General features: G+C 44.9%; 1 protein-coding gene across 2 annotated transcripts in view; it reads right to left on the reverse strand.

Annotated features, from left to right (window-relative positions):
* Positions 1-3,905: 3,905 nt before the first annotated feature.
* The window catches only part of arhgap22b (Rho GTPase activating protein 22b), a 30,716-nt gene continuing 16,993 nt past the window's right edge, over positions 3,906-17,628 (reverse strand). Inside the window, exons 1-8 of one of the 2 annotated variants that reach the window (XM_069156121.1) lie at positions 14,693-15,118; positions 10,629-10,757; positions 7,346-7,553; positions 7,123-7,255; positions 6,903-6,976; positions 6,614-6,735; positions 4,539-5,574; positions 3,906-4,181 (exon numbers count right to left, since the gene is read on the reverse strand). In XM_069156121.1, coding sequence (XP_069012222.1) covers positions 3,959-4,181; positions 4,539-5,574; positions 6,614-6,735; positions 6,903-6,976; positions 7,123-7,255; positions 7,346-7,553; positions 10,629-10,757; positions 14,693-14,903 — 2,136 coding nt within the window. In that variant the 5' untranslated portion in view covers positions 14,904-15,118 and the 3' untranslated portion in view covers positions 3,906-3,958. Of the gene's footprint in view, positions 4,182-4,538; positions 5,575-6,613; positions 6,736-6,902; positions 6,977-7,122; positions 7,256-7,345; positions 7,554-10,628; positions 10,758-14,692; positions 15,119-17,628 lie in introns of those variants that run through there. The other variant, XM_069156120.1, reaches the window with a different exon arrangement.

Raw genomic sequence — 17,628 nt, forward strand, 5'->3', positions numbered from 1 at the left:
CTCACGATTGTATGTCTTCTTTCCATAAAGACAAAATGTGTCTGTGAGGTTTTGATGATTGGTGAGCCGAGGCAGTTGAAGGATCCTCTGAAGGATCTGATCCACGAAGGTGTTTCTTTCAAAGGATCGCAGGGACTTGCTTGAATCTACATGTTCTCTTACCTCAGATATCTAAACTAATGTTTGACATTTCACAACATATCCAGCCGCTGAAAACAAATAGCAAAGTTTTTCTCAATAGTCTTTTTTTTTGTTATGTTGGATTTCCAAATTTAAAGAATAAGGCTTTTGACCACATTTGAAATGACCTTGCTGAGAAGTAATGCTGCGTTCAGACTACACTAAATCTGTCTGATAAAACGTCACCGTGTCAGATTATCCGAGTATAAAGTAATAAACTATTTGCTGTGACTTGTACAAGACATCTGGCTATGTTGGTCACCGACTAATAATAGCTTGCCGTCTTTCATGACATGCATGCAAGCGGGATCCAACAGCGATCTTGAACTGCTGTTCTGAGGCCTTGAGTTTGGGTTTTTGACTGTCGCCATCTTGTATTTTGGAGCTGGATGTGACTGTATTTGGTCCTCGGTGGTCTTGCAGACTACGGGAGGAGCGAGCAGAGGGTCTGATTGGATCTGATCGGGAACCCGAGGACACGACGACCGTCCACCTATTGCAGAAACCTGACTGCACCGCAGCCCTGTCAATCAAACAGAAACGCCCCCAAAAAATACCGCTTTTTGAGGCCTCGTATCTAATTAAGGATGGATTATTTTCAGAAGGACCTCCAGAAAACTAATAAGGAGTCATTTTAGCGAATGACACCATTATGCCTTGTGGAAAATTTTTTTATTGACTTTGTATTTTGTGAGAGGAGTTGAATGGAAGTCTATGGAACATAAGCCTTTTGGGAGCCTAGTGGCCCCAAGTGGTATTGCAGTTTAAGGCTCTTCCACATTGGCCTCCTTTTCCAGACCCAGTAGCTACTTTTATAAATCGTCTATGATTGACGCTTATTTTTAATTTAGACACCCGAAACGTCTCTCGGATCGCGCTACTTTAAAAACTAATACGATGTGGTCTGAACCCGACATCACGTCTGTCTGTCCAAAGCCTAATCCGTTTCATTATACTGTTCATCTTCACTCTACATCCCCTGCCCTGTTTTATGTGGATTTCATATTTAGCACTAAATGTGTTTTAATCAGCAGATAAAAGTAGTCCCAAGCAAATGCTAGATTTACTCCAAGCCGAGTTACATTTTCTAAAAGCTACAGTGCCCACCTGTTAAAGGAAATTAAATGTCACCTCTTATTTCACCGACATCTAAAACAACTCATTTATTTAAGGAAATGAATTCATTTTTCAGATCAGATATTCCAAGAACTCACGTTTGCCACGTTCTCACATGTGATGTTTGTCACCTTTATTCCCATACATGGCCATTCATTACAATAGTGGAAATCCATAATAAATAAGCACCATAGATGATCAGCAGAGCAATAAGAAACATTTAGCCTTCGTCATTAGACATACACAAGAGGAAAAAAATATGTCTGTTGGAATTAAAGAACCTGTTCAGCCCATTTGATTCTGGACTGTGGAGTGATAGCTCGTAAAGGACAATTACCATGTAAACCTGTGCAAAAGAATATAACATTGTCTTTTTGTTCTTCATAAAATAGTCACATCGTCCAAACAAAAGTACACTTTCACTTAAAATGATACTGCTCGTAGGGCCCTTTAAGAAGTAGCTGTTGCCTATGACACTGCTGGACATTCCTCTGATTGGTGATAAGATGCTGAAAAAGACACTTTTAATAATGTAACCACATGCAATTCTTACAAAACCGAAACCTGCAAATCCTCATTAGGCTGGGGAGCAGAAATTCAAGTGTTACAATCAGTTTGAAATGGACCAGATTCATATCGAAACAAAGGTAATAACACGTCCAGCGGTTTATAGTCACACAGCTGGGACCAGGAATTGAGGTTGAATGGTAAATTAGTTTGGTTTTTTTTGCCTTTGTTCATCAATAACCTTTTTTTTTTTTTTTTTTTTCTCATAGGGCTGGTTTCGTCAACAACACATTACATTCACTACAATGATACATTCTTAATGCAAAACTTCCATTCAGTTCACGATTCACTTTCACAAGAATTGGCACCTTCTAGGGATTCATTAGCATCAGCAGTTTGTTCCATATTAAAAAAACAAAAAAAAAAGTAATAACAATGCAGCCACTGTGTGTACTATGGGCAAATATATGCACTACATCTCCGGACAAGCAAGCAACACTACATTTTTCCTATTTCAAAACACTTCCCTGAAGGCACGACCAGGAAACTCCATTGTTTCTTTGAGGGCAGTGTTTCAGCTTCATGTGCCAAAATCAACATGGCTTCCAGGCAGGCCGGTTCTGATCTCTGGTGAGCGAACGGCTGAGGCGGTCCAGCTTTGGTTTTTACCGTGTACTGTAATGAGTCCCGCGTGCTCGGCAGCGTACGCTAAGCTGTAAATGCATTTGAGGAATAGTTTCTATCGTCCCCCCCGTCGCGTTACCCGTTCATTAAAAAAAAAAGGTACATTGACATCGGCGAGGGTTGGAGTGAACCGAAGACCGAGGCTTTGCTGCCAAGTGGACTCGGAAACCACGCAGACGGTGACCAGAGGCACTGGAAGGGCCTGAGGACGAAGAAGAGGTTAGAGGCAGCTGTGGCAGAAGTCCCATCTGGTGATGCTTCAGTTTTTCTTCCAAAAGAAACCCAGTTTTCTTAAAACCTGCTTTTGTGTACAAATTGACAGCAAATCCCGAGAGAAGAAAAAAAAAAACAACGCCTGCGGTACAAATATCGACGAGGATAAACGCAAGTGGAGGAACCTCTGCTGAAGCTACCGTCGTAGTTCCGGTCGGTTCGCCCAAATCACGCAGAAATACTGACATCTAGTGGTTAGAAGTTACAATTGAACGACGTCTCTTTCCGGGAATTCTTTTGTAGTTTTCAGAGCCCGGACAAAAAGAAAACAAGTCGCTGTCTTTCCAGCTCAGGTTGAACCGACCCCGCTGAACAAGAAATCGCTCGACATTTTGGGAAATTGAGTTTTATTTGCCTTCTTGCTGAAGAAATCGCGACATCTCCTAAAGCTAGAGCCAGCTAGCTTGGGTTAGCACAAAGGCCGTACACACCTCCAGGGGGGAAAAAAAAACAAAACACACACACCTTGCAGTTTCAGTCGTTTTAGGAATTTTTATAAGTATTAAAAGTTATCTTTGTGTTAGCCTTGGCTAACCAGCTGCCAGCCGGAGCTTCTGATTTGACGTACAGACATGCGATCGTCAAACTTCTCGGCTGCGAGAAGGAAAATAAGTGCGTTTCCCAAAATGCCGCGCTATTGTTTTAAGATAAAATATCAGTCAGCGTTGAACGTGGACGTTTCCAACAACGTCTCACAGTTTCAGCACAAAGATCCATTCGCCGAGTTTCCTTGAAAAGTAGTGGTTGGAGAAGTCGGCGCTCCCCGGCAGAGAGGACGTCGGGTACGTTACACTGCGTTCCCCCGGTCCCGTACGGGGCACCTGAAATGTTAAAACACTGCCTTCTTCGCGAGACGAGCCCCGGACTCTTGGCGCGGAGAGCCTTCTTCTTCTTGACGTTCGGTTTCAAGCGCGCGCGAGGAAGTCCAAACCGCTCGCCGGTCGGCGGGGACGATCGCGACGAAGACCTGCACGGTCGATCCCGGTTTGACATCTACCGTCTCCGCGTTTCAGCGTCCTTCGAGGTTTCTTTGAATTTACACAAACGGTTCCTTTATTTTCTTGTTTTAGTCTTCTTTTGAAGGAACGTCCTGACCCACCGAAGAGGACGAGAGCCCTTGAAAAGACAACGCCCCCCCCCCCCCCCCCCGGACAACAGCCGCAGTGTTGGCCGCGGACCGACGAGAGGCCGTGCTGCATCATATGTCGCTAGTCCTCGCCCCGAGGGCGAGATCCCCCAGCGTGGAAAAGAAATCCTCCATCTCCTTCTCCAGCAGCCGGTTGCGGTTCTCCGCGTCCTCCCGTGCCCGCTCCGAGTTCCGGAGTTTGATCTCCAGCATGCGTTGCTTCTTCCTCTCCTGCTCCATCTCTTGTTCCAAACGCTCCATCTGAGCACACAGAGCGGCGCTGGACTCTTCCACTCTGAGGGGAAACAGCAGAGTACGGACAAAGAGAGTCATCCAAATGATCGTTTACTTTCTGGCTGAACGGACCCTTAAAAGGACGCGTCTCCAACGTACTTCCCGGAACTGAAAACTGAAAGTTCTGGTTCGAAGCCTGTTCAAACAAGTTGGGTATTTTTTTTTTTTAGAGTTTAGCTTTTCTAGGAGCTAAATGTAGACGACATAGAAGCCGTTTAAAACTGCAATTTGTTATCGCAATACTTGGCATCGTGCCAAATGTTTAAAATCACAATACTGTGGTAACTTGACTCAAGTATCGGAACAACATCGTATCGCGGAGCCTCTGGTGATGCCCACCACTACCTCATGTACTTACTTTTGGATCCTGGCCTCATACGTGGTCTTCTGTTTTCTCAACTCGTCCTTCAGTCCCTCCACCAGACTGCCCAGCGTCAGGTTTGTCCCATCTCCGTCTTCAGTCATGATAATGGACGGCACCCCGGCCGCCACGGCCACGTTCCCGTTCTCGCTGCAGGCCGCACTGCTACTGCACAGCTCCATGGCCTCGCAGCTGTCCTGCTCCGAGCTCGGGTCGGTCGTCGTCCCTCCGTCCCTTCCTCTGTCACCCTCCCTCGGGCTTTCCATCCACTCCGCCTTTTCTCCACCCTCGACCCCACCTCCACAATTCTGGTGCGCCGAAGGCTCGTTCCCGGAGTCGGGGACGGAGATTTCACAGGACGAAGTGGACCACGGCGTGCTGGACACACTGGGGACGCTCCCCATGCTGGAGGACGAGGTGACGTTGTCGTAGGTGGACAGCCGCTGGGAGGAGCCGGTTGAGTCGCGATCACGGGCGGAGCGCTCGCCTGAAGACGTGCGTCGGTGTCCCCTCAAGGAGGACAAACCGTTCATGAGCCAGTTACCTCCACTCCCACCTCCCCCTCCTCCACCTCCGGAGGACACACTGGTTGTATCTGCCACAGAGCCGCCGCCGCCGCTCTGCTTCGCCTGCGGCTGGGAACGAGGCGCTGAGGAGCTTTTGAACGTGTACTTCCAGGAAGGCATGGTCTTGGCTTGTTTACTCGGGCTGACCACCGTCTCTCCCTTCCCTGAAGAAGACCCCAGTTTTGGTCCTGGGTTTGGGTTCGGGGTCTGGGTGGGAGTGACGGCTGCGCACAGTTTGGCATCCAGGGACGAGGCACTGCTGTGCAGGTCTTGGTCCGGGTTGGAGATAGGGCTGCTCTGCAGGTCCTCTTCAGAGATCCAGGCTCCCAGGCTGCGATGTTGGAGCTGTTGCCCCTGGGTGGGGATCTCCGTTTGGGGTGGAGTGGGTCCCTCCTGGTCCCTCCCTGAGTACAAGCGGTTGTGTTCCCTAATGAGGATCGTCATCAGGTGCTGGACCAGAGAAGTTCCTAGACAATATGGTATATAATCAGACCGGATATTATCAAGGTAAGGCAGTAATATATTCAGTATATTCATGCACATGCAACATGTTTAGTATATACGAAGGAATCTAAAAGTTCAGAGACTGCTCCTGTTGCCTGCCAACACAAGGCAACACCATTACGTGCACAGAGCAGGGGGAAGCCTTCGCATTTCAAGTTACTTTGTTACACACGTTTTGTGAAAGCATTGGTCGGTACGCATTTGCGATTTCACTACGAACACGACCCGAAGGCGCACTTCAAATTTTGTGTCAAACTCTGGAAATTGGCAACAGAGACCCTTGAAATGCTTCAGAAAATCAACAGCGAAGAAGGAAGAAGCCGGGCGAATAGTTTTGAGTGGCATTCACGTTTGAAAAGGGGTGAAACTTCACCGTCCTAAACCGAAGAAGGTGCGTCAGGTCGGGAGTGGAACCAGGCGGGTTTTTCTTTTGACATTTGCAGGACGGTGCACCGTGAATTCCTCCCACAGGGTGAGACCGTCAACACTTCTTCTGTGACGATCTGAGGTGTCTGAGGGAAAACATTCGGTCGAAAATGACCTGAACCGTGGCACGATGTCCTTCGGGTCCTCCGACGTGACGCCGCGGCCGCTCACGACGCGTCGGAAATGCACAAGTTTCTCGCTTACTGTTCTGAGATTTGGCTCCCTGTGACTTCTTTCTGTCTCCCCAAAACTTTGACACGAACTCGACGTGAACTCTCTGCTCAAGTTTCAGGTCCATGTTCAAATCCCGAGAGTGCACAGATCACTGCTCACCAAAATCCCAGCTGTTGATCATGCGAGGTAACTTGGGACACTCCCTGGCTTTTATAACTTCCCCCTTCTCTGTGCCCGTCATGGTGCTGCGCTCTGTTTGCGCACAACAGGAGCGATCTCTGAACTTCTTGATTGCCCCCCCCCCCACCCTCCCCGTAAGAGTTGATGGTGGTAATACTGCCGGGAGTAATGCGTTGTGAAGTAACACTGCGGTGTTGCATTTGAACACACGGTTGTCCATACCTTCCATGATCGTAACCGGGTCCTCCATCTTGGGTCGAAGGATATTTGGTCCGAATACGGTTGCGAGGTTCTGGACACTCATCTTGTTCTCATAACAGTGAGACTGGACCTCATCAAGGAATCTAAGGAGAGATCACAAAGTAAAAAGATAGAACTGATGGTCATAAACAAAACAAAAAAACCACTATATTCTACATGTGTGAATATGTTAGTGCCCCTATTCTTATCTGTGTGTATGTTTTTCAGATATCACATGTTATCATGTGGTAACAAATGACAACGGACTTACTTGCATATGTACTTGAGGAGATTGTAGTTAGGTAGAGGTAGAGTGCTAACTTGGTTTCCAAGCTCCTGGACCCCCTGAGAAAAGACAAATTAAAGTGCTTACTCTACACATAATAGCATTTACCACACACACACACACACACACACACACACACACACACACACACACACACACACACACACACACACACACACACACAGCAAAGGTGAACTGCACAAACCTCCTCCTCATCTTTGGCCAAAACCTGTGCACAGGTCAGAAAGTCTTCGTATTTGGAGAAGGGGATGACTGGTTCAGGCAGCTCTCGCAGGTACAACTTCAACAAGGATGCCACCGTGTGGACCTCTGTGTTACTGCAAGTGAATCCATCAAAACAAGAATGAATTCAATCAGGTCTGCAAGAGTCAGAAACTCACTCTCTCGCATAAATCCCGTCACCCCACCTGTCAAACAGAGGCTTGTCCCCACAGTCGAAGGCCTCCTGCAGCTCCTTCACCAGGTTGGCCTGCCCCGGCATCCGAAAGAGACCCTCCTCGTCCAGACCCCTCTCTCTGATGAAGTCCACACACTGCTCCACCAGCAGTGGTGCCAGGCGGGGGCCAAACTTCTTCTCGTACTGCACCGTGTCCTCTAGACGCTGGCCAAATATCCCTGGAGAGGAAACGGACAATTTGATTTGATGGTTCATTCATTGGAAGCACTGGGGTGGAGGAGAGTTTTATGTATTTTAGAGAAAGAGTAGATATTCAAAAGCTATGAAAAAAAAAATATAAAAAAAACATTGTTTTTGAATCTGTGAACATCTTGAATCTGACAGTGTGTCTCAAAGTCAAATTAGTATTGTACCAATATTGTGCCACTTTAAAGCAACCGGAACAAGAGCCACTGATTATCATATTATTATATTGGTGCTCAGTTTTTCACGTTAAGGACTTTAATTAAATAACAACATAACCATAACTGATCAAATCTATGTTGGCTAGATATCGTCTTTGTGCAGATTATTATTCCTTCCTTGTGGTAAAATAAAATGGAATAAAAGATAGACAGACCGATAGATCGATAGACATTGAATGAATGAATGATCAAACAAAAACTTTCCTGCAAAAATGTCCATTTTGATTTAAGGAGAAGTAATTGACACACCAAAGAACCGCCACATGGTAGAGAAGTCAATTTAAACATATTGGAAAATGACGGAAGAGCTCTACACGGCTTCTTATTGGTTAAACGTATTGGCCGATTGCTTCCTGGTCACCTGTTGATTGGCTGCAGCAGTCCCAGCTGGCCGACAGTTCGCGGTAATCGTAATATTTCACGGAGCAGGAGCTGCACGGCAGCAGGGAGCGTTTCTCATGCATCATCCCCCCCAAAACACATTTCACCGAGTTCTTCCGTTCCGGTTTCAGGCGTCGGACCCCGGAGCTGACGCGCTCCTGCGCGGCAGAGACGGGAGCGACAACACGTCGAGTTTGGGGCAAAGAGCAGCCGGCGGAGGTCAGCCTGCTCGTGACCGCGGTGCTGCTGCTGTTAACGAACAGGCTGTGAGCTGGCGACAGATCTATTCTGGACCGGGAATCGGCAGACGGACACCTCCGGTCTGAGAACCCGAGAGGGAGGCTGGAAATACCAGCGAGCCGGGTGGTGAGGGAACCGGCAGCCTCCTCCAATCACCGGTATCTTCATTAAAAAGTTGACATTTATCTGAAAATGTACCTGCAACGTAAATCAGATCCTCGGAGGAGTCCGTTTTTTTAAATTTTATTTTATTTTTTTTATTTGCGTGATAATAGCAAAAAGATAAAACTTTTGTTTCTGGTGGGGGTAACCACTGATACTAAAGCCACTTTAATAGGGGAAATTCAAAAACTCTTAGTACTTTAAAAATGTATTAAAATCTATGGCCTGATCTGAGTGGTTGGTCACATCTCATTGTGGTTAAAGCTAAAAGTTCAGAAGGATTCAGCTGACAACGACTTCACAGCTGCTCCAGGTGGAAGGAACCAAACCGCCTGAAAAGAGAGAGGGGGGTGTGTGTGTGTGTGTGCATACCTGTCCGACTTCAAGACAAACACAAACATAAACATACAGAGAAGAGTCTGTGCTTTCTAATTATTAAAGCTAATTAGAGCAAGTATGGTAAAAAAAAATAGACATCCAATCTGAAAGATTTAGCGCAAGAAATAAGAGTGTAAAGCAAGTTTCAATTCAAGTCATTAATCTGTTTTTGTTGTTGTTGTTTTTTTTTTTTTTTAACACATTTGAACTTTAAAAATTGTCAAACACTGATGGACAGACATTTTTTCAGCCATTTAACCTTTTTCACTAATTGCAACTTTTCCGTACCCAGTTAGTTAGCAACGACACACGTGTGCTTGTTGTGTGTAAAAACGAAAACAAGTATTTTGTACATAAAAATATGGAATAAGCGATGTAGATTTAAAATCTGTTGCCGCAACTTTGAATAACGGGTAATTTGACACATTATCAGGTAGGATACTGAACATCTTATTATTAGAATTTGATGCTAATTTCTATTTTGTATCAATTTTCCATCCAAATTTAGCTCTAAATTTAACAAGGGATTTCCAAGAAATCTTGGAAAAGAAATCTGCTACTGTAATTTAAATAATGGTAGTTTCAGTAAGTGTGTTCATCAAGACAAACACTTGTTGTGCTGATTCACTCGTCAGGTGCCATTAAATCACAGCTGAAGGGAAAAATGCTGGAATTACAAATAACAATTGGTGGAAAACAATGTCAATAATATATAATATAAAATAGATACTCTGGTGTACTGAGATTATTTAATCTCAAACTAAAATGGGCGTAAATATAGGATGGATAAAAGCATGCTGTCAAACAAACTGATAATAGAAAATGATTCGTGGCAGCTCTGGAAGTCACCAGCAGAGCTCAAACCTGTCTTATTAAAATCAGAGATTAAAATAGGACTAATGATGTAATACTCTATATCACTGCTGTGTTATTCTGCATTTATACCCTATTAATATAGCAGTCCTTTGTAACCCCACACCTCGCTGTTCAGCTGCTCTCGATGTGTGAGTTTACAGCCAGACAGGCCTGCTTGTATTTCTGGCCTCCTGTCAAGTACACTAGTTAGACATCCAGAGCAGACAGGGTGGGAATTAATGACCCACACGGTCGCTGCTGCACAGACAGAAAATAGAGCCTGTAGAAGTAGAACATTTAATATTAAAAGGTTTTATAAAATCAAGCCGGCAGAAGCAACCTGCCGTCTGCTTCTCACGTTTCCACTGACAGTCTACTGGAATAGATTGGACTTCAAACTCTGATCACATTTCCCCAGTCAGGTGAAGTTGTTCGATACCGGGAATAGAGACACGGGGGTGAGAACTAACGGCAGGCTGAGCGAATGAGACACAGAAGGAGGGAGGAGGTGGTACTCTGCATGACTCGGCTAAAGTTTGTAACTTGTACAGTAGAATACACACAGACCAGCGATGTGTCTTTTCCTATTTCAGTGGCAAGATCTTGTTGCAAATATCGTCGGGAGCCCGCCGGGCCGAGAGGAAATGAAGACCTCCCAGCTTAGGAAGGTATGTTTTCCACTGTTATTGGAAAGAGATTTCAATGAAATATCTTGAGAACCGCGAGCTGCTGTCGGTGAGACGCTCTTAATCCGTCTCGTGTTTTTTAAAGTGTCCGTGTTTCTCACGTTTCAGGTCAAAGGTTTGACTTTACCTCCTCCGAACGGTGCCCAGATGACCCGCCGGATGGCCTTGACCCAGTCGTCCATGTCGGTCTGGGAATTCGCCATGAGCAGGAAGGACTCATGGCTGATGGGGGCCCGGTCCTTGTCTCCTGTCCCACCTGGGAGGGAAGGAGAGAGTGGGTGAGTACAGCAGAGACAACAGGACACAGGTTTTTTTTTAAATTTTTTTTAACCTTACTTGAAGGTTCGAATGAATTTTTGTGAGTCTTTCTAGAAAACCGAGATGGATGATGGCATCAGTTGATGAACTGTTTTTCACCTACTACTACATATTGTTTTTTTCTTAAAAACGGAAAACTGTAGCAACTGGGTTTTGTCACCTCTAGATGGCACTGCTGTCCTGTTAAGCACCGGCACTGAAACTGTGATCCGGAGCAACTTTCACTGAATGCTGAGGCAGAATGAGTCTTATTTTCTACAATTTCTGACCTCATAAACATGAGAAAATCTCACAGCTGCATGCAAACAAACCATAAACAAACCAACCATGTCGGAGACACTAGAATTATGATGCACAGTCAGTGATGTTGGGTAAAGACGAGAATGGTGGAGTAAAATGTGTGTGAACGCGATCACCTGCTTCATAAACTTACACAATATGTAGCATATATATCTTATTATCGTGACCCCATCACCCTTTATACACCGATCGATTTCTTTGGCTTCACATTTGAAATAAATTGGAGAATATGTCGTGTGTTTCCAGTCGGGCCGAGCCATTAGTGTTGGATGGTGTTGTTGTCACAGTCATTTAGCTGTGAGAAGGGAAACCAAATATAAACAGTGGTGCTATAAAGCCAAGTGCCATTATCACCCAGCTTTTTAAACTCACACTTTCCTGATGAACAACACACTTCGGCCTGTCCTCACATGTGCTCCACCGTCCCTGAATACCACACGGAGGATTTACTATTATTTAATATTTTCCCCTGATTATTGACCCCATACAGAACAGATGAGCGTGTGTGAATATTTCCAATAGAATCCATCAAATGAGTTCATCAGTTTGCCAGCAGGAAAAACAAAAAGGCCAATTTAAAAGGGTGATTAAAAATATGGAGAGGAGACTTGGTTATTAAGGAGTCTTGATATTTCCAATACTTCCTCTTCAGTGAATCATGTTGTGATAAGAGACACACGCACACACACACGCACACACACACACACATACACACACGCACACGCACACGCAGAGAGCTACTTAAATCAATCCCAACATAGCCAGCAGATATCAACCACTGGAACATCTAAGCCTGCATTGACAAGAAGTACAAAGATCCCTTTTGGAGCCAATTAAGATAACGCTGTCTGCAGGCTTCACCGAGACACGCATTTAAAGAGTTTTTCTCCGAGTCCGTGATGAATTTGATTGTAGTCGCTCCACACGGCCGTCAGACGCAGGCTGACATTTGAGCCTGCGAGGAGGTTGAATGTTTTACAGCGTGTGCGTTAGGAGTGTCTGCGTTCACTGATGATATACGCCGAAGGAATACTGCTGCGGTTCTTAAATGTCAGACGGCTCAGACACTGTTGAATGGAAGATAAGGAGTGGAAAAGGAAGAGAGGAGGAGGAGCAGGAGGAGGAGGAGGTGGTAGTTTTTTTTTAAAGTGAGGAAGAAGAACCATATCCTCCCCGATGTTCCCGTTTCAATTTATGAAACCGCTAAAATGTGTTGAGATACCTGCAGTCAGATCAGGTAATGCACCTCTCCACATAAAGTAGTTCGGAGGCGCCTTTACTTTTTCCTGCTGCTAATTTGCTGATTTTTGACACAAAAACGTGTCTATCTTGTTATTTCTACAACAAGACTCGGTCAAAAACCGCGTACAGGAATGGACAGTTTATGAAACACTAGATGGCTTTTAATTTGAAATGAGGGCTTTTAACTTGAAAGGGATACAGGAAGTGTTGGCATTCAGCCGACCAACGGTGTAACTTTATCACTCACTCAGTGATAGACATTCACACTTACAAGGCTGGGGTCAAGCAAAAAAAACAACAACAATTGTTGTTGAATGTTGGCATTCTCAAATTACATAGTTAGGATATTGCTCTTACACTCATGACCCGCAGCGAGCAAGTTACTTAAAAGATTTAAATAATTACTCATTACATATTAATCATTGATAAACAGATTATCTTACTCAATACTCTTTCGTTGTTAAGATGGCATTTATTAATAATTAGCCTCGTGGACGACGCGGACGTTGCTCTGAACAAAACAAAAAAATGTTTTCCCTTAATTTAGGTTTACGTGTGGCTAATGTTAGCAAGCCAGCTAAGAACGCACAACATATACAGTAAACGAGCAAACTTTAACGTAACTGGACAGCTCATTGCGTCGGGCTAAAGTGTCGAGGGCCGGATATCAAGAAGCCAGTCAGGAAGTAGAGCAGGATATTTATTGGCTACCACAAGCTACTACTGACCATGTCAGAAAATGTAGTCTGCTATGTTTGTAGGAAGAAAAAACGACAATAATAAGGTTTTAGTTGATACTATTTTCTTGTAAATAAGCAGCTACAGCTGAGACCAGGTTAGCTTCACTCTGTCCAGCACATAACCGGCCATAAAACCACAAGTGGTTACAATTAAACAAGACACAATATGTTAATTACTGAGCTTTCGATGTGCTCGGTGCTCTTTGCTTTTACTTCCAGTCTTGATGTTAAGTTCAGCGAGTCGTCTCCTGCCTCTTGCTTTATATTCATGAGGGCGGTCTTGATCTTCTATAATTCTGGGCAAGGAAGCGAATATTTCCCAAAATGTTGAACTGTACCTTTTTAAAGTTGATCGAACTGTAGCCGGTACGTTCATGCACCGCCGGCCTAGTGAACCGTCGTAGAGGTTACGCTATGTTGCAGTTCCTCGCCCTTCAGCCCCGAGTCCTTTATTAATATGTGACTGATGATTGCTTTCTGTGAATTGACTGGAGGTGAACTTTAATACAACCTCTGTGCTGTGAATCAGCTACGTTTTGAGTCAGTAGCATGACATTCAACCACATGTATTGGAGCATTGGGAAGATGGAATTTGTCTTGCAGGTAATAGAAGTATTGTACTCAAAGCTTGAAACAATAAAAGAGGAAGGGAAGAGTAGGAAGTCATGAAAGTTACCCATCATAAACAATTCAAAATAAACCAAAAATAAAAAAGAGAAAGGACGGAAACAAACATGCTTCGCTACATCTAAAGACACGCATGACCTGGCAGCCACATTTGACATCGAACCTGCTGCACTGCTGCTGTACAATATTCCTACTGTACGTGTGACACACGTTACTGAACTCGGTGAAGAACAGCCGCACTGCTGCCGAGTGACCGCTCTGTCATGCAAGTGTGACGTTGTGCTGTGTGAAGGCACCACAGACCAGGATTCCCAGTTCAGTCAGTTCATCCTGATCACTGGATTTGTTCTCGAACGTGTATCTTCAGGAATGAATGCAAGGTGCGTCGTTCTTTTAACGCCACTTACAAAAGTGTCATAAAGTGACAGAACACAGCTGTTATTAACCTTCTTACACAAGTAACTACCAAGAGAAATCAGTTTGATTGTGAGGATATAAAACTCTTAAGGCTGAAGGCAAAAGAAGGAAGAAGACACTGAAGTATTCATGTTAAAATGTCCCTTTTTAAACTGGATATATCGGAACATGTTTGACACAATTAGCGGATGAAATGCTTGATTTTTCTGTAGGAATCGGCCGACCAAACTTTGATGGGTTACTGATAAAACTCGGTTCGCAGCTACGATTTGCACATAAAGTCGAACTATCCGTGGTTTGCTGAGCCACATATCATTTGAGAGAACATTTCTTTTTCAAAAGTGTAAGGAGGCGGAAAAAGACAAAGAGTCGGAGCTCTAAGTCGATGCAAAAAAAAAAAAAAAAAAAAAAAAAAGCCATAAATAAGAGTTTGTTCTACACATGCTGTAAATCTGCGGCTCCGGCAGTCTCGGAGCTGCTCGGGCGCTCCACCTCTGTCAGTCTACTACACTTGTAAAAAAAATCTCCAGCATCTGTTTCCCGTTACCTTGGAGATGTTGTTTCTTCTGCCTGTCCGGCTTGCAGCAGACCGGCCCCATGTCTGAGTGAGCGGCGCAGGCTGGAGCGGGGACTGACTCTGGCCTAAAGCTGCAGCACGAAGAAGCGCCCGCCGCGCCGCTGAGCCGCCGAGCCGAGCCCGTCTGGAAGCAGATCAGTACGCAGGTAGCGCCGACGGCCAGAACCTGCCAGTGAGGCATGCTCGATGCCAGCGGAAACTAAACCCGTCAAACGAGCCCCGCTTCGTACTCCCCTCTCCTTTATTCTGTCCTTTCATTCACTCTTTTCTTCCCCGTGTCTCTCATTCAGCCGTGTGGGCAGCAGGTCCGGTCCCTCAGCCCCCCTGGGGAGAAGCAAATCCCTGAGGAGGAGTGTAACAAGGCTTTCTCTCTCGCCCTCTCTGTCCCCCTCTCTCTCTCTCTCTCTCTCTTTCTCTCTCTCTGAGTGTAACTGGGAGATGGGCTGTCCTCCAGTCTCTGCTAAACAAACACACACACACACACCCTCAGAGGAAAAACAGACAATTCCAATCGAGCTCTGCAAGACACAGTCAGTACAGACTTCGGATTTGTCTTCAAGTCCTCGTCTCATATGAATGTCAATATAAAAAAAAAAAAGTTTTTGGAAAAGTTTTTGATTTCCTATTCTAAACACATTTGACAGCATCAAATTCTGCCGTGCACAGGAAGTGTCTTTATCCTGGTAATCGAGGGACCAGCATATAATCAGTGTGTTGCAACTACAAACCTCTGGAGTCCTTGTTCTTCATTTTAACAGTTTACTGGAAAAGTTTCTCCAAAAATACAAAAAGGGACGACGATGGTAACACATTAAACAAGCGTACTCGTCACAGCTCTTCTAAATATTAACCAATTAGCCGCCTTCAGACAGCTGGAAGCGGATTGGTTCTGATTACATTCAAACAATCTACAATGAAATTACTGTTTACACCTTGTAATCCTTACAACATGTAATAACACGACAGATGAACAAAACCAAATGTCTTCAGGTGAAAGCAGGAAACTGAAGAAGCAGACAAATGATTGTATCAACAAATAAAGGAGCATTCTGGTTTGATATTTTCTGATAATTCCTTTGCTATTAGATAGAGACGAGACAGAATAAATACCACTCTCAACGTCTGAGTGGTAAAGGTGAAACTACAGCCAGCCAGCACGCCATTCAGCTTAAATTAGCATGGAAAGCACAGCGCAGGCGAACGGACAGTCTGTCTGGGTCTTGAGGAAATGACAAAATAAGAAGGAAAAAAAGTGGCCACCAGTGCTTCTAAATAGTTTTAATGAACACGTAATCTCATTTGTCAAATTTGTACGTGAACTGAAAAGCTGCTACGAGCTATTTCCCCGATTCAGATTTTTTTTTAATGTTTTTTTTTTAAACTAGGCTAAATCTTACAAATAAGTGGCGTTCATCCTCTCATCGAATTCTTGGGAAGAAAGTCAACATTTTCCAATTGTCAAACCATATTGGAACAACAAGAAATGTCACTTGTTCCTTCGATGCTTCTCAAATTTATGAAATGCGTCGGCCTTGGAATGACGTTTTGCTTTAAAGCTCCGTGTCAATGCGTCTTGTGACATCTCAAATTGTAGTGAGGACGCACATTGCAGTCAATAACTGCAGTTGTTAAAGAAGTCAAAGGTTAAAGGTCACTGCGGCTGTGCTTCAGCTCATAAAACCAGACGCGGACTGTGATGTGGGTTTGTTGTCGTCTCGTGGCAAAACGGTTTCTCAGACACAGAAAAATCCTGTGTGTGTGTGTGTGTGTGCGTGTGTGTGTGTGTGTGTGTGTGTGTGTGTGTGTTTTTCATGTATGCATGGAGGGCTGCCTAACCAGCTAGCCCACAATAATGAATTGCCAGAGGCTGTCACGTTTGCACAGGCACAAGTGTCTGTCATTGTGTGTGTTCTAGTGTGTGTGCTGTTTTCCAGGTGGCCCATAATTGCTTCACACTTCTACAACAGAGGGCTTATAGCCTTGAGTCAGTCATTAAATACAGAGAATATTTTTGAGATATCCAATTATTTGCCAATTTCCTTCGTGCCTACGGGCTTTGAGAGGAGCTCAGTTCAGACTCGACCACATGACCGTTGCGTCGGCTTTGTTTGGGTGCGCTGCTGATTTACAAAAAAAAACCAAAAACCCAACCATGGTGGGAGTCTAATTTTTAATTGTAAGCATGCTGATCTAGTGATGTTATTTCAGTTAAATGCCAAGAGGAATGTTGTTTTCCTTCGACTTCCCTTTGAGTGCGGTTAAGTCAGCGATGTAGAGACAAGGAGATTTTAATACCGGCTCTGACCTTGAGACTGTTGGGCCGTACGACGTGCACCGAAAGCTGATTTCACAGGAAACCACTCCAACGCTACCTGGTGCGTTCGGGTGCCTCCGTGGGGTTTAGCATGCTGCCGTTGCTATCCGTCTTGTATCTACATTTATCTGCACAATAAGCGCGACCAATGGACTTACCATGTGGCCGGAACACACACACGCACACACACGCACACACACGCACACACACACACACACACACACGCACACACACACACACACGCACACCAGAGCAAAGCCTATCAGTCAATAACATGACCCAGACGAACAGCCCAAGGTCCCCGGGCTCCTTTTGAAGGACAAGGCTTCTATTACAGCAGACAAAAGAGGGCTGAAAGTGAGAGAGCCTGCAGCTCATTTATCAGCGCCGATAGAAAAATCCCCGCCTTCATCTCTCGGCTGGTCTGACCTCATATCGAGCGTTTATCAGTCTGGGAGTCCTCGTCGAGCCTCGCCTCTCAGATGTGGGGCTTTTCTACCATTTGTATAAATACTGCTCTTGACAGCCTGTTGCAGGCACATGCGGTGCGCTACATGTAAAATGGTGTATTTGAAACCTTTGGGGAAGGGGG

The sequence above is a fragment of the Embiotoca jacksoni genome, unplaced genomic scaffold (assembly GCF_022577435.1).
Source record: "Embiotoca jacksoni isolate LCO1_2020_lvr unplaced genomic scaffold, fEmbJac1.0.p SCAF_20, whole genome shotgun sequence".
NCBI classification, from domain to species: Eukaryota; Metazoa; Chordata; class Actinopteri; family Embiotocidae; genus Embiotoca; species Embiotoca jacksoni.